Source organism: Elaeis guineensis, chromosome 5 (assembly GCF_000442705.2).
Source record: "Elaeis guineensis isolate ETL-2024a chromosome 5, EG11, whole genome shotgun sequence".
NCBI lineage: Eukaryota > Viridiplantae > Streptophyta > Magnoliopsida > Arecales > Arecaceae > Elaeis > Elaeis guineensis.
In genome coordinates this window covers 16,936,305-16,956,141 of record NC_025997.2, presented here as the reverse complement: position 1 = coordinate 16,956,141, position 19,837 = coordinate 16,936,305, and the positions used below count along the sequence as shown (strand labels likewise).

Genomic DNA, 19,837 nt, shown 5'->3' with positions numbered 1-19,837 from the left:
TTAGCCTTACATCATTCTCTTCAACGTCACATTTTTTTTTTTCACCAGTGAACAGCTCCACTTTAAGCTTGCAAAAGCAGCTTCCTCAATCATAATTTAAATTGTATTCCAAGTCAAGCACATCATTGTAAACCACCAACATAATATACGACTACTTCCAAGGAGCAAGCGAAGAGTATTAAACAAAAACTCATTATCTAACTAGAGTCAGCCACCCAGCAATCCAAAAATGCTATAAGAGCATAATGAGGTGATAAAATGAATGATAACAAAAGTCTTCTTTAATAACATAGTAACATCATACCATTTAATTTATAATATTACATGCATGGAAAGAAAATCTGGTGTTTCAAGCAAATTCCCATTAATTGAAGCTCTGCTTTTAAAAGTAAAAGCATGTTTTATGGATAACATGATCAATTAATAGGCACCATAAAATTTTGACAATAAATAATAAAAAAAAAAGAGAGAAAGGCCGGATACTTCACCATAAGGAATAACATAACATAAATCAACTTAACAGAAATGAACATTATAAATTATAATAGTTCAACTAATTTTTTCCCACAAGGCCACGACAAAGCATGATTTCTCAGTCCTCTAAAGAACGTTCATCAACACCCAAAATAAAGACTAGCATCAAATAAAAGTAATGTAGGACTTTAAGCTGATAAATGAAACATTAAAATGACTAGAAAGATGTAACACAAGTAAACTAAGAAATATTAAAATAAAAACATCCAGCAAAAATCAACTCCTACGGTAGCAGACTTATTTAGGTTTCTAAAGCATAACCAAGGCATGTCGACCAAGAATCATGGTATCCAACGGATAACAGCAATTCAACTATACGTGAATCACATAAATACTATGCCTAGAGATCATTATTTAAAGCCATATGCAAATACAAGATCAGTCCTTGATAGAACAGTTGAGCAAAGTTTCACGATGTAAAGACTAAAAGAGATATTGCATTGCTATAGAAGAACAACAAATGTAGTTTAAGTTCATTACATACCTTTAAAACGATCATCAGGATACACAGGGACATCAAAGTAGATTAATCCCCTTCTATAAAGACCTCTTAAGATGTCAGGATCAAAGAGAACAAATGAATTTGCTTCCTCCTTACAGACTTTATCTATTGTTGCCATTTCTTCTTCTGTGAGTTTCTGTAAGAGAAAAAGAAAACCTACTAGCATCAATTACATTAACTATGATTTACCAGTATTATAAAAAGCAGCACCATATACATAAATGAAATCCTCATGAAAATACATGCCTTGAGTTCCTTTGCTAGACATTGTCACATACCTATGTTTATTTACATTTCATGAATAATAAATAACTTTCGTAATGGAACTCACCTTAAATTCTTCTAGTGTAAATTAACAAGGCAAACTCCCCACCATGGTTCAATTAAGAAGTCCACAGGTTGTGTGGGAAGTAATTCTTTTGCAATCGACTTGTTCAGCTTCCACATTATTTTCTGTAGATCTCCCAAACAAAAGCAATAGTCAAGGCAAGTAACAAATTCCAACTCATGAGAAGTTAAAATTCGTTCTTAAAAGGCATAAAATATTAAAGTGTGAAAAAATAGAACATTAGACATAAAATTGTTCAGTAATACACATCAAATACAGAAGATGCTGCAGCATGGAAGATGTTTGTTAAATGTCATCTCAAGTAAAAGTGACAACAGAACTATAATAGTGGTAAACATTAAAGAACAACATCACTAGCTTTCTCATGGAACAAGCTATATTATCTGATTCTATTAACTAAATAAAATGCTAAAAAACAAACTAGACTACAAACTATTCACCTAATTCTGAAAGGCAGAGCCAAATTCCAATATCCAAGTCTACATGTGCATTTACATATAACCACTATAACTTTCTGATTCTTTTAACTTCCTCGAGAATAATACAGTTACTCAACCACAAAGGCTCGAAGAGAACTTTAAAAATGTGGTAGACAAACTGGCAATAACATATGCATTCAAACATTGGGCAGCCAAAAGGTGGACACACAACATGTGCAGCAGAAACATGAAATTAACAAGAATTTGGAGGTGACGGAGTACATTAAAGATAGCTTAGGAAGGTGATGGAGAACAGTCCTCGTCAACAAGGAGGCACAATAAAGATCGTAGTCAGTCCCGACAAGAAGCGTATCCAAATTTATGGAAGAGCCCACATAAGAGGAAGACCTAAAAATATACCTATGCAGTAATTTAGAAAGAGTATGCAAAACTGTATGATAGATTAAAAATATATATGCATATAAAAACTGGCCTGAACAATTAGATTTACATAAACTTAGAAGTTAAACTAACCATCGACCTACTTCATCCACTCCTTGTTGCTCAGGTCAATCCATATTTAGCTTAAGATAGATGAGACATACGGGAATCAACCACCAGTGTTCACTCACTGTTCACTACCACATTTAATCATCCTTTTCTCTTCCAATTCTTCCTCCCTTCTTCTATTCATTTCTTAACACTCCATGCTCTCTCTTCCTCCTTTTAATCTTCTTTATCCTTCACTCCATCTTCTTACTGGTCATCTATTTTCTTTTCATTTTTTTCCTTCTTTTCCCTGCTTTCTTATCATCTTCCTCCTTTTTCTCATGTGTCTTCTTTTCTTGTTCACTGCCTTAGGTCGGTTTGTGAAAAGCTGGTTGCCTTGACAAAGTTGAAGCTGCCCTTCTAGAAGCATTCAACCAAGTCATGATTCCCAGAAACAAATACTAATAACAAAATGTTTAGAAAGCAACTTTGAGGCTGAGCACAAATTATGAAGTGTTTAAAATGCCATCCTCTACATTTTTTTGCCACCGGCAGCATTTGAGCATTGCAGTAGAAAAACAATTGACTATGGATCACTAGACATGGTAACATTATTTGATTATAGTTACAAAGGTTACACAATGTTCTAGCAATGATCTGCAAGATTAAAACCAATAAAATTATAGAGAGCAACGCACAGTAATTAGATGATAAGAAAGGTAAAGATATGTAAATAAAAAAATGTAGGTCGGAATTTTCTTAACATCATGAGAATCTGATGAGACTGTTGAATCACTTTTTAAACATCATTTTCTACAAATACATGGTTCAGAACCTGCTTGTACAACTCAGTATCTGCAACATGAACAGTTATTTTCTCGGCATGGGGAATCCAAATTGACTATTCAAAACAAAGGCTGAAGTTATGTCATACTTCATTTAACACAACATAAAGGATTTCGTTAGTCAATAACATGTGTGCATTTCATTGTCAAGATGTAGCACCAGGTCCGTACAGTATGAAGACAACCTGAGACAACCATAAAAAACAAGAACAAAGAGGGAAAAACAAAATAGACTAAAAAATTGTATCTTGGGATGCCATGCCATCCCAAGTCTTCGGAAGCAATGGACCCTATCTACCTTGGCCAGGAAGGACCAAGACGACCTTATCTATAGAGACCCAGGGTCTCGGATGCATCCAACACTGATCTCTCTCTGCTCTGGTACAATATCACCTAGATGGATTTAGACGGACTAGATTCTTAATATTTCAGCACATGTAACACTAGTTAGAGTTTGGAAAACACTGATGGTGTCTTCAACATATAAACAGACTATCTTTTTTCACACAAAAAGCATAAAAGTCGGCTCCAAAACCTTGCTCCATCACCAGCAACCACTTCCATGCACTTCCACCCATCTTTAGTTCAACAACTTTGATCATTGCTTAATCATATCAATTTGAATCTTAGTTTAGCCACAGTTTTGCTCCTAATGTTCTATAAGGGTATTAGTTATATTATGATTTATCAATGAACTAGCTGAATGAGCAAATATTATTATTTTGTAAGATTTAACATAATTTTGTATTGCTTCTTTCTAGCCATTTCTTCATTTTAAATCACCCCTCTGACACTTGCTCTGAATTCAGGCAACTAAGGTTCTTAAAGCAAATGTAAAGTAAGCCATACTTAATGTAATTTGTGTCCCTCACAGTCCCTCCATTCTTATTATACTTTTATTGTTTGAGGACCCATACCAGGTGAAAATGTTAAATTTAAGACTATATTGGTATTCGCATTTGTATTATGTTGTCACACACTAGAAGACTAATGTGTAGACCTCCAACTTGCTAAAAGATATAGCTATTGCAGCCCAAGTTAATAGGATATCATCAAAGTGGTTTTGCTCCTTTTGCTTATAGATTTGTTTTCCCACTTCTTGCAGTCTTTTGTTTCTTTTTGTAATTTGTACCCAGTTCCCAAATTTCATACAATTTCTGATGGAAATGGAAATGCTTAAAATACAGACTCTGGACATGATAAGCAATTCCAAACCAAGATTCTAATTCTCAGTCCATATTGGTCCCTTAATGATGACAAATAATATGAATGGACAAATGACATTCAAACAGCAACAACTCTGACAAAAGCTAAACAAAATCAATGAATAGAGTTAATAGACCAACTGCATACCTAACATAGCACATATTACAACAACTAATAATAACTACTCAAATTTGGATGAGTATCTTCTGTCATCATTTTGAGAATACGAGTTCTACCATTTCTCACAAATGTGCTCAAGCAATAAAACTGAAAAACCACCCAGTGGTGAGGCGATTGATCCAGCAACATAACCCCCATATATGTGTTTTCCTTGAAACTCGCTTGACTGGTCAAAGTGTGTTCTAGCCGGATGCCAATTGCCCCCAATTGGTGCTTCGATGCCGTGGAATTGCAACGGCTGAAAAGAGGTACCGTTGAAATTTTGCAACAGGGTTTTGCAAAGGTGGGATGTTTTCAACAACTGCTCCCAGCAGGAAGTCTTTGTGACCATGGAACCTGGTATAGAGCCATGGATTTTGTTTGCAGCATATTCAGATACAGAATATAGGCAAAGGCGAATCCAATGGTCAGAAGCTTTTGCATTGATAAACCAAGGTTTGCCAACAGTGACTGCAGCAGACTTCAATTGTGTTGATGGGCCTGCTAAGAAGGGAGATGGGGCAAGGATAAACCATACTATGAAAAGATTGGAGTTAGAGAATTCCATAACTTCATATCTTTTAATAGCTGTCTGATTTCAGGTATTTAGCAGTGTACTTGGCATAATAATCATAGCAATCAGGCCAGAGTATGGGACCGCATTGATAAAGCTTTTCCGACTAGGAGCTGGATTTAGAAGTTCCCAAACTACCCAGTATACCATTTTCCTTATATTGCATTTGATCATTGCCCTATTCTTGTTGATCTCTCTTTGGCTACATCTCAGAAACCCCCTTTTCACATTGAAAAGTTATGGCTTTATTACCCCCAATCATGGGATATTGTTCATGGTAATTGGAGTGTTCCAGTCAAGGGTGATGTCATGTAATGAGTGATCGTTAAGTAGAGGTTACAAGAGGAGACTGCAGCATTGGAACAAAACAATAGTGGGTAGCATTTTCAAAAGGATTGAGGAAATCGAGTCTGCCACTGGACCCTTCCTTCCTCAAGATCAACTTTGATGAAGGTGTGCATCATAGGAGAGCCCATGGTGCAGTGGGTTTCATTATCAGGAGTCATAGCTGCTCTTTTCTTGATGCAGGAGGCACTCAGATATTTGAAAAAACTATTCTGATGGCTAAACTCTAGGAGCATGGTAAAGGGTTGACCTATACTGTTAAGATCCTAGGTGCATCACACACTGTGCTAGAGGGGAACTGTAGAACAGTGATTAAGTGGTTGTCAAACATGGTATCTAATGGTGGTGGTGCTCATCCCCTACTACAGGACTGTTGGCAGATGGTCATCTTTCTAGACTATTATGATGTAACGCACATTTATAGGAAGGCAAACAGTGCAGCTGATTGAATAGAAACCTATGCAGCCAACCTCACCCTAGTAACGTAGTGGGGGATTATGTATTTATGGCTGCTCCTCGACTCCTGGAAATTTTGTCCTCAGATTCAAATGGATGTATTTATACTGAAAATATATAATATATCCAGCCCACCAACGAAAAAAAACCACCCAATTCCAAAAGCTCAATAGGCTTACAAATGAGCTGGGTTCAGGCTGTCTCAAAAGATGTAATCCCAACCCAATCAGTGTTCAGGTCCATGATATTGATTTGGATCCAAGCAACTTGGATGTAATTCTAATACTAGTCAATCTAAAGTTATCTAAGGTCCAATCGATGATTTGGAAGCCAAGTTATTTTGACAAGATCGGATTTGGTTTAGTACAATTCATTGAAGGAATAAAGTCTAGAATTTAACCAAAATCTTACACAAGGTTCAGTATAAAGGGAAAGGTTCGACGAAACTTGAGTCCAGGCATAGATGCTATGTAGCTTATACACACTAAAGTGCACTAGCTGCTAGCATCCACTCCAACTGCATGCATTTTCTCACGTTCAAAGAGAAAATGATAGAAACTACCAACCAATAAAGGGAAATACCAAAAACAGCAAGAAAGAATTCTACCTGATATCAACATCTGACTGTTGCAGTGGTACAAATTTCATATATCAAGCAAGTGAAAATATAAAAGAAGCTAAAGAAAGGGTTGAAAGCAGGTCAAGTTGGATCGGGAATTAGCACACCTCAGATCCAATCCATATTTGAATCAGGTCAGAATATTGAATCCAAGCCTGATCCACTTTCATTTGGGTCAGGTTGGATCAGGTTAAAGATTTCTTTTTTTTTTTTTTTTGTTAATCCATCAGGCTCTTTAGTCAAACCAGGTCAAGAATACTCTAGACACAAACCATAAAACATGTAAAATTGGTTACTTAATTATATCATTAACAGACTGTGCAAGAAAATAACAATTAAACATGTAAACATTTGATTGACAACCACATATAATTTATAGCAAACAACATAAGTTGGTTACTAACAACATTAAAGTTATTAAAAGAAAATTATTCTGGTAAAACTTTAGAGGGTTATGCAATATAAAAACATGGTTCCCTGTATTGGATTATACCATCCTATACCAGGTGTACTGTATTGTATCGACAGCAAATGATACTAGATGCAAGGGGGTGTGTTGGAGTATTACTACCACAAACTGACTTGTACCGACACTATACCAGCAATGTATTGGCATGGGTACTAAAATTGGAACAATAAAATATGATATAAGGTAATAGTTTTGGGTAAGTTTAGGTTTCCTTAGGTCCAGATTAGGGTAGGTAATGATCCAAATCCAATCCATTTTACAGAAGGCTCATATTTTTCGATCCAAGCCTAATCCAAATAACATCACTTCAGAACTTCAGCTCAAATCCATATTGGCAGCAGGTCAATCAAATCCATTTAAGCACAATGGCAGTCAATATGCTATGTAACTTGTGAAGCACTATTTTTGTGGGAAAAAATATTGAAGAATGCAGATGTATCTCACATTATGCATAAGCACAAGCTATCACTTTCAAAATTATGTAAATTGTCTATGGACCAACATTGAACAACATGGCAATCTTTATGCTTCAACATATATAGAAGAGTCAATGAATCAAGAATAGGTACAAAGTTTTGAAACACTTTTTTTTTGAAAGTACGATCCATCTATTGCATACAATTGATGTGGGCTTATGAGATATATACCTTTGATCTGCACTTATTCATAATATCAATAAATTCATTTCTTCCAATTCCTGTAATCCTCAAGGCATCTGCAGCACTGAAATTAGGGATGCTGTCATATGGTTGCTCTGCAAAAGTTCTTCAAACATTAGAACTCATGCAGACTAATTGTTAGGTAAAGCAAGTAGCAGGTACAAATTTCCACAAAACAGTTACCTACTTTCTAGTCTAATAAGATGAATATATAGCAGAGAAAAGAGAAGAAAGTTCAAGAGGAAAAATTAAATAAGTGGATAAAATCAGGCAGTACCACACCATTGGTAATCAATCGATGGATGGATGGGTCGATCCATCAATCCATCAATCAATAAATGAGATTAACATTTCTCCAGTCATGATAGCAAAAAATGAAATGAACCTCCAAATGATGTCCATAAGCAGACTATAGAATTCTAAACTTCTAGAAGCTCCTATGGAAATGCATGCCCATCTGTCTAGTAGTGTGATTTCAGATGATTTTGTAAGAAAGAAAGTGGGATTAACTTGAACAAGATCTCTCTCTAACTTATAAGAGAACAAGGGTTAAAAAAAAAGAATACAAGACAAGAACGTTATTCACAAAGATTTACATGAAAAGCATGCATCTCAAGATTTCTGCAAAAGCATAAGAATGAAAAGGTGAACTTATTACTAACTACCAATGATGAATCACAGGGGGCAGCACCTTAGAGGCTGTAATTGAGTAGCCAATATGAAGTGAACATGCAGAAACATTCAGCAAAAACTAACTACAATTAGAAATTGCCAATAATGTGAAGAAGGTACTGGTTACCAATAAAGTAATCAGACATTGCACAATCCGATAATTCCAGGTCTTCTGTTTGGCCAGTGAATTACTAACTTTTAATCTAGAATACACCGTGTAAATGAAGCCTAGATTATTCTCTGAATTTCTTGCAACAAAACTAGAGTAAATGGTACAATCGACCACTGAACGGTAAATTCTGGTAGTAGATTCATAACAAAAAAAAAGGTTTGTGTTTGTTCCAGAAGAGATGAAACAAAAGATACAATAGAACTAGGATAGTTATCGTATAAGGTCTACCCAATGATAGATGCAAAGGCACATTATAGATCGATAAGAACATCATGAACTATCCCACAATAAAACCAGTTGTTACTAATACCTCCTTATTGATTCCTTCTTCCATAACCCAAGCTTGAAGAAGAAGAGAAGAGGTCCCCATGGAGAATGCAGTCAGAAATCCATAATAGAGCCCAACCACAATGACAGCATACTCCAAAACAAGTAAAAGAATTTTTTTAAAAAAAAATCATGTCAATTAATAAACACCATATAACTTATTGTAAATCTGTCACCTGATAAGCTTTTTGTTTACATGAATAAAACATTTTTCTTCTGATGAATCACAGGGTACAGAAATTGCAGAACAAGATCTAATGAAACATCGGAATACAAACTTAAGAAACAGTTAACTAGAATCACAATCATACATATGGAACCTGTATAAAAGTATAAGAGGTTCCTATTCTGCCATCTAAACTATTGCACTAAGAATACTTATAGAAGAACATACAAAGGAAGGTTCATTAGCCAAACAAGGGAGGAAGGACATGGCTGGAAAAAGAAATGTAAAAAGGGCAATATCTATCAAAAGGTATTAGACATTACCATTCTTCATAACCTCGAAGATCATGTCACAGTAATATCTAAATGGTGAAATTCTCATCACTCGACAAACATATTCTGCAAGGTGATATGGAAATAACTGCAAGTACACCAATATTAAGTGAATAAGATCAATTGATAAATAGAAAGTATTGCAATGAAACAAAAAGGGTAAAAAAAAAAGTATAAAACACCAAAGTCCGAAGCGCATATCAAAAGCAACTTTTTTGACTTGGAAATATGGCATGAGATTAGTATGAAACCCGAAAAAATGGGAAACAAAGAAACCAAAGGAGTAAGTTTTGGTTCGTGGTTGCTCAAAGTCAGATTCCAAAGGAAAAGAGGTTCGGTCCATAATCACTACAAGGATTAAAATATAAAACTGGCAAAGGAAGACTCCGAGCTGGTCTACATGCAAAGAAACAAGTGAATAGAGAAAAAGGCAGGATGCAAACATACTGCAAGATTTTTACGCAAATAGCGCATCATCTCTTCATAATATTCTCCTTCTTTACAAACTTTACGTGCAAAAGAGGTATTCCATTGTAGTCGTTTTCTGGTACAATACTCTATTATCCTGCACTTGAAGAACCAAAAATAAATCATTGCATGGACTAGCTTATATCAAAGTTACTGAGTATCTGACCCATTGACCGAAGTTAAAATCAGCCATGGAAGTGAACATATATGTTATTTTTTAGCTTGAAATGGTGCATTGTGCTTCTTTTGATCAACAAAAAATGTGTAAGAGATCAATAATGTAACTTAAAGAAAACAACCTCCTGTGCCACTCCTCTTTCGAGGACAGGATAGCTTGAAGCCGTTTCGGAAGACTCTCCCATGGGCATTCTTCCCTGATCGCCTTTAAAAGAAGCTGCTCCTCGATCGTTGCAGGTATGCGCTGCATAATCTCGAACGGGCTTCCGATACTGAAGACAATACCAAAGAACAAAGAGGCCCTTCCTCATATGCACCAATTCAAAGAATCCAAAAACTTATAAAAATCGACCACAAAACCACAAAACGACTTCAATTGCATTATACTGGACGAGTAAACTATCAGATTCTTGCAAAATATTCAAAACTTTAAAACAGATATAAACTAACATCTAAATAATCAAGCATACCAAATTAAAGTGTAGGAGATGGAGATTTACGAACGAATCTCTAACAAAGACATCCCAGATCCATTCTTTCTAAGAAATAGAACTTGAAACGAGAGAGAGGACAAAGGTTTCGCAGGGATCGAGATCGAGAACGGTACCGGAGAGTAGCCTAATATCGGAGTTCTCGTGTCCCCTCCGGCGAGATCCGCGCGGTGTTTCTGTGAACGAGGTGGGGGTGAGAATAGTCTAATATAGAAAGAGCAGAGAACAGGTAGAATAAGGGAAGGGAGGAAGGACGAATGGTGAGCCGAAGACTCGTTCCGGTCGGCCCCCTCTTTAAGCGGGCCTAGACCCGGTTCGGATCGATGATTCGTCTTACTCCTAACTTTACTGTTCCGTTCGGACCTACGGTCAGACCCGAGGGCGCTAGATAGGGAAGCGTTGTACAGCGCGATGCAAACCTCGTTGTACATAATAGCCTTCGACTCCGAACCCCCCGGCTTCCGATTCCGGCCACCAGTAGAGAAAGTGAAGCGAATGGGTTTCTTCTTCGCTCTAGAGAGATGGTGCTCGAGAGTTCGCCCTTTCCCGTTGATAAACCCTAATGGAGAGAGCTCTATTCTCGCCCTCGTCTCTACTTCTCTGTCCGGATCCCAATCAAGAACCTTGATCTCCTCCCATCCGTTTTTTGTTAGCACTTTCGGGGCTTGTCGTGGGTCCAATGGATCCTGTGGGAGTGGGAAAAGCCTGGACTTTGCTTCTCTTCCGAAGCTCAGATGGTTCTCTTCTCAGGCATCAGCTCTCTCAGAGCCCGCGACCTCTGATGGGCTCACGGTGGACGCCATCGTCGCCAAGGGCTGGCCGATACTTGATGAGGGTGAGGGCGATTGGAGGAGCCATGCCGCAGCAATTGCTCAATCCATTCAGCTGATCAAGAAGCGATTGCAGGTAGACCTTTTCTCCTTTTATTCATCTTTGCCTCGTTGCTCTTTCTTTGATGCCTACTAGTTTAATTACGCTCCCGTATAAATATCTCGATATTTTCATGGTTTTACTCACAGCAATTATATCTTATTACTAAATTTAGACTGCTTAATAGGTATGGGTAATCGATATTTTTGATTGCCTTAGGAAATGAGTGTTTATTATTGTGAAGTCTAGATGCACTACTTTGGTTTTAATAGACTTTTAAGCAAATGCTTTTGTACTTCCTTCTTCAACCTCTCTAGAAAAGAGAAATCATACTCATGTACATGCATGCTTAAATATGACATCGTATTTAGCTCTGATATTAGAGTATTTTTCTTGCTGGCAGTGGAGAAATATGATTGTCAGGTTGGAACAATTGTCTGTGGCACTGAACAAGTCGGACCTTTGGGATGATCCTGTTTATGCGGGGAGAATTAGCCGTGAGCATGGTGAACTTATGGGTAAGATAAAGGATGTAAACAGATTTGAGCAAGAGCTACTTGAGCACATTGATTTGTTGAAGCTTGCACGTGAAGAGGATGATAAAGAGTTGGAATTGGTGAGCTCTTGCTTCTAGGAATGTATTTTTATGTGCTCCTTGTTCAATTTTGATTCCAGGGAGAAATGTAGATGGAATTTTTTTTTCCCGGATATGGTTAGGTGTTTGGTGACAAGGCAGATATTCCAGGTAAATCACGGAAATGGTTCATTTTGCAGGGATAGACTCATGTTTAATGTATTAATGTGGGTGGTTATAAATCACCTGAACTTCTCACTTAAATATCATACCCCATGTTTTCTTGGTCTGTTCTGTTACTGATATAATTCTGATGCTCTGTGTATTACCTTTTATTTCTAGTTGAAACTCTATTTCCAACTTTAATCTTGGCAAACAAATTTTATGATAGTAATCAATGATGGAGGCAGATGTTATTATAGGCTTATTTTGCAAAATATATCTATTTGTTGTTTTCACATTGCATGATCTATATTTCAGTCCTCAATATGGTATCTTACCTATCTTATTTTGAGTCCTCAACTGTTTTCTATGTTCTTTGACTGGAATTATGGCCCCATCACTAGGCATTAATACCAAATCCTGCCTGTCCAAAATTCCAAGTATTTTTCTGTGGATGTATGTTAGATAGACAAAAAAAAATATGCTAAAACTTGCTACAAAAACCTCCCAGTCTGTTTCATCGTCATATTGACTTCCTCTTTGAGCACATGAACCAAGTGGGAACCTTTCAAGGAAAGAACATTGCCTCTTAAATACCATATCAGCTTCCAGAGGTGGATTTGCTAAACTTAGGCATGCATATCCGGTCGGAAATGAGCGCATTACAACACTGCTGATTTCGTATTGGTAGAAACAGTCATATCATGATGACTGTTATATATTGATTATTTTAATTGATCACCTTCTAAGAAGTTCTTCTCTGGTCCTTGGAGAGAGTTTTAACGATGTATGTTAATTTTTTCCTTTTTCTATTTTATTCCTTTGATACATGCAACATTGACAAGTTTTATTTTGTCTTTGTATGTCTGTGAAGGAATCTATGAAAGCACTGCTCGGTATGAGAAGAAATGCAAAGGAGAAAGAACTTGAAGCATTGTTATCTGGGGACCGTGATTCATGCTCTTGCTTTATAGAGGTTATTCTTGTTTCTTAGAGTTCTCTAGCACTTTAACTGCAGCACATGAATTTACATTGTTCTCCGGACTTAGTTACTGAGTTAATATTATAAAAAGCTCTGTTTTTTTTTTTATTTTATTCTTCTTCCTCATATATCTAGGATGTCCAGCCTTATGTATTTAGCATGTATATGGTCATATATACTCTTTTGTTTCTTCAATATCTTAATACATGATTTTGCAATTTCTTGATCTATGATTATCAAAAGAGGCTTCAAAGTGAAATGGTTATAGAAAAAAAGGTAGAAAATATAGGGTCTACATCATAAAGCATCAATAGAGTTTTTTGAAGCATGATCACATCTGCAAAATTGGCAAATCATCGATCTTAAATTATGCACTATAGGTTAGGACTTCTAAAACACAGCCAGTTGGCAGGCATATGACTTTTTCCATTTTTCTGCCCCAAACCCCTCCCTTCCGTTGTTCCATGTAATACTTTAAACCATAGATCAAAATGCCCCAAATGTAATCTGTTTAGTTGGACAAGTACATGTTTCACTCTTAATGATCTGGACAAGACCCAAAGGATGATATAGTTTCAATGCTTGGAAACCTTACTATTCTCTGTCATCTATTCTTATCTTCCTTTTACTTCAAATTTCCCAAATAATTTTATTCAATTCTTGGGGTTTAAAAATTATTGCTGAGTCTTCTGGTTTAGATGTCTAATCATATTTCAACCGAAATGAAATTTGGAAGAAAATTCTGCAAACTGCAGCTATGATTCATACACTCAGAGACATCTTTAATTCACACTACTATAACATGGAAAGTTGGTGAAGGTATTTCTCACGCCATAAGTCATCTACAATCTAGAACTGACTCATGCACTTTTAACACTGAATGAATTAACTGTATTTCGATAATGCATAGCATAATTGTTTATGGTATCTATCACTTAGACCCCTTTTACGTACTTGTCTCCTTTTCATGGCTGTCTATTATATTATATTGATGATCAACTGTGAAGCAATGAAGACAGTAGCAACAAAGTTGAACTGCATTACATTTTTGATATTGCTATGTAACAATGTGTTCTAGCACACATTCCTCGGTGCAGGGTGTATTGATTTACTTCAAGTTGCAGCAGATGAAATGGGATAGTCTTGAGCTCCGAGGCAAATTTAGATATAAATAGCCTATAGTTCCTGGGATTATTGCTCCAAGTGATGAGAACTTACAGTTTTCTCTGACATAGATTTTCTTTAGTTGTCCTCATTGAGCCGTTGTTGATTTAAGATTTAGTTTATCCCCACTCAGCCAATTCCCTCTAGCTTACACTATAATGATGGCCTTTCAAGTATGTTGCTTTATTATTTGTCATAAATTTCTTGGAGGCATTTGCTTCTGTTTCCCGATCATTTTTAGCATATGCATTAGTAAAAATACTTTCACATAAAAAATGCAATATTTTCTCATGCTCTTGAAGATCATTGAATTCTTTGATTTTCCAATTTTAAGAACTCAGGGTGTTGATAATGTGATTCAGGTTCAAGCGGGAGCTGGAGGAACAGAGAGCATGGACTGGGCTTCCATGGTTATGAACATGTACAAGATGTGGGCTCAAAGCCATGGATTTGCAGTCACAGTGCTCGAGGAAATGCCTGGTGAGATAGCAGGAATCAAGGTTCATTTTCTTAACTTGTTGTCTTTTCCATTGTTTGGTTCATGTTCATCATTACAAAAAAAAAAAAAGGACAACTTTTTTTATTGGTGAATAAACATGTGGACGTTATAAACTCTTCAGAAAAACCTCAAGGTAATTTTGTTTTAGCAATTTGACTTGAGACAATATCTGAGTTTCTCCAAAATTCAAGATTAATGACTTCCAGTATATGTGATTTGGCATGATTTATTCTATCTGCATACTTGAAAATGCATTATTAAAGCTACGAAACAACACGATGCTTAAGATGGCATGCATGTTGTTTATATGCCTGTCATAATGGCCAACAGGAAACTCAGGGATGGATGTCATTCTCAAACCATGTTCTCTGCCTGTTCTGGAATATACAGTCACTTGTTGCAGGTCCTATAAACTCAATCTGTGCTTGTGTAAAAATAATTTTTTCCTTTTGCATAAACTTACAGTGAGCTTTTAGTAGTTCTGAATATATTTATGCAGTAATGTGGAGTGTTATTTATTTAATGGTTGATCTCTTCAGCGTGCAACAATCAAAGTTGAAGGTGAATATGCATTTGGATATGCTAAAGCAGAAGTTGGGGTGCATAGGTTGGTGCGAATATCTCCTTTTGACAGTGCAAAGCGCCGCCATACTTCTTTTGCTGCTGTAGCTGTGATACCAATACTGAGTGATGTCTCTACCCGATATCAGATTAAAGAATCAGATCTTCGTATAGAACGGTTTCGTGCTGGTGGTGCTGGTGGTCAGCATGTTAACACAACAGAGAGTGCAGTGAGAATAGTACACATTCCAACAGGAATATCTGCTACGTGTCAGAATGAAAGGTAATTTTCATGTCTCATATTTTCTCATCCTAGCTGTTCTTCTGGTTTATAATCAATAATTAGTATAAACACCATCATTTTGTGTGAATGAAGTTTTGTAGACTGTCAATGCTTTTGATGTCCTATACAGTAGTTAACAAATATAATTGCTATAATCAAGGTTTTAAATTTCATGGAACAAGGCTATCTTGGTTTTCCCATGGAAGGGAACGTACCGCTGTCCCGCTTTGTCCCGAGTCCGGACATTTGGGAAAGAGGATGTCTCGGGACGTCGATCGGGATACTAGGACACTAACGGGACAATCCTGTCCACATATGGGATAGCATCCCATTTCGATGTCCTGTGAGATGTCTCGCTAAGACTTGAATCCTTGGCTATAATCATGTTCTGTTGACTTGTCACTCATCGATAATTTTTTTTTTTTCTAACATGTTTAGTTTAAGATATTTTCTGATATTCATGTCACTTGGTAAATAAACACCTACTTTCTGCAGCTACACTTAAATTGTTTCTCTCACTTAGACATAGTATATGAAGAGGGCTATTTTGTTAAAAAATGAGAGGCTCAACCTGCCCACCTTGATGTCATTAATATGATGAAATAGTAGTGCAGAAAGAAAAAGAGGACTAAATGTGTTAAACGTGAGATTATGCAGGGTAAATGAATAGTAGTGCAGAAAGAAGTTGACTCCGAGATGTTTGGGAACCCTGCTATTGCTGGACCTAAACTTAAATTCCTCTCGCATCTCTCTCAAGTGGCCTCTCCCTCAACCGATGTCCTTTCTTCTCCTCCCCACCCCAACCTTCCACAACACTCCAGAAAAACCAAAAAAAAAAAACAAAAACAAAAAGAAGCTAACTCAGCTATCTGTCAGGAGGTTCAGCAATCCTGCTCATCCTGAACCCCTTCACAACCACCACCTCTCTCTGCACCTTGTTCAACCTCAAATCCTCTGCCACCACCCCCTCTGTCTGCATCTCAGTTGACCTCTCATTCATCATAGCCTCCCAGCTTGTTGGCCTCTCAGTCACTCTCTCCTGACTTTCTCCTGATCCTAGCTGATCAGATTTTAAGGTAACATGGCCTTGTCTAAGCGTAGCTTAAGCAGGGTCTTCCAAGCTCAGTTCAGGCTTGAGTGGCGCTCAGGCTGGTTCATTTAATCATCATCAAGCTCAAGCTGGCCTCATCTTGCTCAGATTTGGTTCCTTTAAACTTAAACCCCTTGTCTTGACCTAGCGGAACTCCATTAAGTTGGGCCTTTTCATTAAAGCTGACCTTTCAAAAGAAAAATCCAGGGAGATTGATATGGTTTTTTGCCATGCTTTTTTGACAGGACAATGAGAAAGATTTGTTGTCACTGAAAGCATGCAACTAATCATAAATTTTTTTCTTTGATGCGGACTTGCATTTGAAAAAATTGACAGTGCAAGTCATCCGTGGCTGGAAAAATGGATCACCCAATGGAAGTGTCATAAAAAATTTCTTATGAAACAGATGAGTTCCATTTTTAAGAAACTGTACATATAACTTCTGGGATTTGGCTTTCTTTAGCTTCATTGTAATTGATGACCTGTCTTTTTCAACCTGACAGCATCTGTAATTATTCTAAACTCTCATCTTCATCAACATAGTGACAGCATTACTGATACGAAGTCCCTAAAATGCAGATCACAGCATTCCAATAAAGCATCAGCAATGGCGGTGCTTCAGTCTCGGCTAGACCAGCTTGAGATGGCCCGCCAAGCTCAACTGAATGCAGAGCACACTCATTCCCTCACCGAAATCAGTTGGGGCAACCAAATAAGGACATACGTGCTTCATGTAAGATACTAAAGACCGATTTCTCGGTTAATAACTGTGGAGTTTAAGGCCCCTAATCTGCTTTTTGCCTCTGCAGCCATATCGCATGGTCAAAGATCTCCGAACAAACTATGAAGTTTCAGACCCTGATTCCGTTCTCGATGGTGATCTTGATGGTTTTATTTTGAACTTCCTATCTGCATCACTGGATAAAGATGAGGGTAACACGAGTTAGAGGTTGCTATTTTTAATTCCGATAATCACTGATGAGCAGGTGAGAGAAGTTGAAAGCAAGCTTCACCTGGTATTTCTTTAAAGAGGGCATGTCTGGTTTTTGCTGCTGCGGCTACTCAGTGTCCCACAATGATCTGTTTAATTAAGTAAACAGAAGCCAACCATACAAGCAGGGCGCTGGCCATGCCAGAATTAGGTTGGCACACATCTGCAGAAGGAGAAATTAGTTACGCTTATATAGCAGTTCTTCATGTCATACGTTTTTGCTTTTTTTATAGATGAATTTTTACGGCTATTTTAGAACCTGAGCTATTCTCCAAGCTCGTGTAACGAACGCTCGGTTTTGTAGCTGATCGCTATTTATTTGGAAATTTGAGAGTTAAACCATGCTGACATGCATACTTTGTTAACCTATCATCTTGTATAGTTCTGCCCTTAGAGAGTGTGTTGGAGGAGTCACGGGTTATTGCTCACATCCTTCTATTATGGAATAGAAAGTTCTGAGAGTGAAGATGAATATAAGCTATTAAAGTCTTGTTTTATGTAAAAATAAATGTATTTTATTGACACAAGGACTTGGTTCTTATCCCACCTTATTCCATCAAGCGCCCATTAAAGGGAAAGGCCACGCGCGTGTGCCTTCGTTCACGTATTGTCGTCTCGGCCTAATGGTGTACGTGCTAGCACTTCCAGGTCCACGCGGCCTGGGACCAGCCCATCAACAACCCACGTAGGAACGTTCACGATGACTTTAGAGAAAATCTATATATATATATATATATATATATATATATATATATATATATATATATATATATATGTTAAAATGAAAGTACGAGCCTCTGTCCATCACATGTTCATGTTCTTTGATAATGTTCATGTTCTTAATTTGACGTGCATGGGATTTTTATAGAAGAGGTATTTTCGATAGAGTGTTTTTTTTTATTTTTTTTTTATTTTTTGGCTTCGAACCTTTCACCTTCCATCCTGCCCGTGGCTTCCTCATCCCCCACAATCATCATTCGATAGCTTCTAATAGAGCCCGGGCCCCACGGTTGCCACTTGAGATAGGGCCATCGACGGCAGCGCAGTTGGTGAAGGCGGTCGTGGAGGCGATTGATATTAATGGTGAGGATGGGGTTGCTGGTGGTCATGTCAATAAAGACGGAGCCTAGGAGAGGCTCGGGTCAGTGGTGGGGATGAGAGCGACATGGCAGACATCGGGGTTGGTGGTCATGTCGACAAGGACAGGGCTCGAGAAGAGGTCCCAGAGGATGTCGGTGGCAGGATCGAGGGTGAGACGGCGGACATTGGTAAGATAGCTGATAATGAGGAACAGAGCCGGCTCTGAGATAGATCGAAGTGGGCGACCGCCCCAAACCTCAGGGCCTGGTCAAGTATCCATCAGTATAAACAAGAGAATAGTGCATGAAAAAGATGAGTGATCTTTGATCAAATTAATCTCAACTGTCATTCTAATTAAGACCATTCATGCCCTGTTCATATTGCGGAATAATCTTAACAGTTGATCATTTTTTGATCATTGTAAGAAGATCTTAATGAAATTATATATATATATATATATAGACAAGTAGAAACTAAAAACTACATATATTTTTTTTTCTTTGACTTTTATTTGTTCGAATAAGATAGGGTTGTCATGGTGGGACAGTATTCGATGGGTCAGAGGATCAAGAAGGCTTCGGGCCCTGGTCAAGTGTCCTGTTAAGTTTTAATAGAGAAGGCCTCATTTTTTCATTTGACCCCAGGTCTAAAAATATCAGGAACAGCCCTGATGAGGAAGATGACATCACTGATGCGAGCGACAGCGAGGGGGTACTCGGCGAGATAGGAGCCACGATCGACAAGAGGTTGGACCTTGGAGGCGGTCCAATGGAAGATGGTGAGGGAGTAGTCGGCCGAAAGTGGGTGGGCAGCCATGGCCCATGACGCCACGGAGGTGGGGGAGGAGGGGGGGTGCAGTGGCAGAGGTCAAGGATTTGATCGAGAGCTTGCCGAAGAAGTTCAGAGAGATGGTGATGAAAGAAGAAGCCGAGAAGCAGCTCGAGGAGGTCGGAGCGAAGGTCTCCATCATTTAAATTCCCTTTGGATTAGTGAGGGATGCCGGGAGAATGACAAGAATCTAATTTCTAGGTACGCAAGATCCGATCTTTTTACTCTTTCTCCGTTTAATTTTATTGTTTGTAAAATTGAGAGGATATGCTGCGCACTGTTTTGTAGTTTTGCTTATTTGTATTTATTTAGTATCTTCAACA

At 37.7% G+C, this 19,837-nt stretch overlaps 2 protein-coding genes across 8 annotated transcripts; one reads left to right on the top strand and one right to left on the bottom strand.

Moving 5' to 3' along the window:
* Positions 1-11: 11 nt before the first annotated feature.
* LOC140851000 (uncharacterized) lies at positions 12-10,702 on the bottom strand. Of its 7 annotated transcripts, none has more exons than XM_073257664.1 (7): positions 10,547-10,672; positions 10,062-10,276; positions 9,742-9,859; positions 9,286-9,382; positions 7,614-7,720; positions 1,368-1,489; positions 12-1,172 (listed from the first exon to the last, which is right to left on the bottom strand). In XM_073257664.1, the coding sequence occupies exons 2-6, from the start codon at positions 10,187-10,189 to the stop codon at positions 1,379-1,381; spliced, it is 561 nt and encodes a 186-aa protein (XP_073113765.1). In that variant the 5' UTR covers positions 10,190-10,276; positions 10,547-10,672; the 3' UTR covers positions 12-1,172; positions 1,368-1,378. The 7 variants fall into 7 exon arrangements, 6 of the variants coding, with proteins under 6 accessions (XP_073113765.1, XP_073113764.1, XP_073113763.1 ...); XM_073257663.1 differs by having other exon boundaries at positions 10,410-10,669; XM_073257662.1 differs by having other exon boundaries at positions 13-1,172; positions 10,062-10,211; positions 10,410-10,669.
* A 68-nt stretch (positions 10,703-10,770) lies between these two features.
* LOC105045039 (peptide chain release factor PrfB2, chloroplastic) lies at positions 10,771-17,971 on the top strand. Its single transcript, XM_010923198.4, has 7 exons — positions 10,771-11,336; positions 11,704-11,916; positions 12,911-13,012; positions 14,545-14,682; positions 15,221-15,525; positions 17,195-17,348; positions 17,425-17,971. The coding sequence occupies exons 1-7, from the start codon at positions 10,842-10,844 to the stop codon at positions 17,560-17,562; spliced, it is 1,545 nt and encodes a 514-aa protein (XP_010921500.2). The 5' UTR covers positions 10,771-10,841; the 3' UTR covers positions 17,563-17,971.
* The last annotated feature ends 1,866 nt before the right edge of the window (positions 17,972-19,837 follow it).

Coding starts and splice junctions, on each gene's coding strand:
- LOC140851000 (XM_073257661.1), bottom strand. CDS start 10,189: ATGCAGCGCATACCTGCAACGATCGAGGAGCAGCTTCTTTTAAAGGCG. Junction 9,860..10,061: donor AAAGAGGAGTGGCACAGGAG/GTTGTTTTCTTT, acceptor CTTCAAGTGCAG/GATAATAGAGTATTGTACCA. Junction 1,490..7,613: donor TGAATAAGTGCAGATCAAAG/GTATATATCTCA, acceptor GGAGATCTACAG/AAAATAATGTGGAAGCTGAA.
- LOC105045039 (XM_010923198.4), top strand. CDS start 10,842: ATGCAAACCTCGTTGTACATAATAGCCTTCGACTCCGAACCCCCCGGC. Junction 11,917..12,910: donor ATGATAAAGAGTTGGAATTG/GTGAGCTCTTGC, acceptor ATGTCTGTGAAG/GAATCTATGAAAGCACTGCT. Junction 13,013..14,544: donor CATGCTCTTGCTTTATAGAG/GTTATTCTTGTT, acceptor AATGTGATTCAG/GTTCAAGCGGGAGCTGGAGG.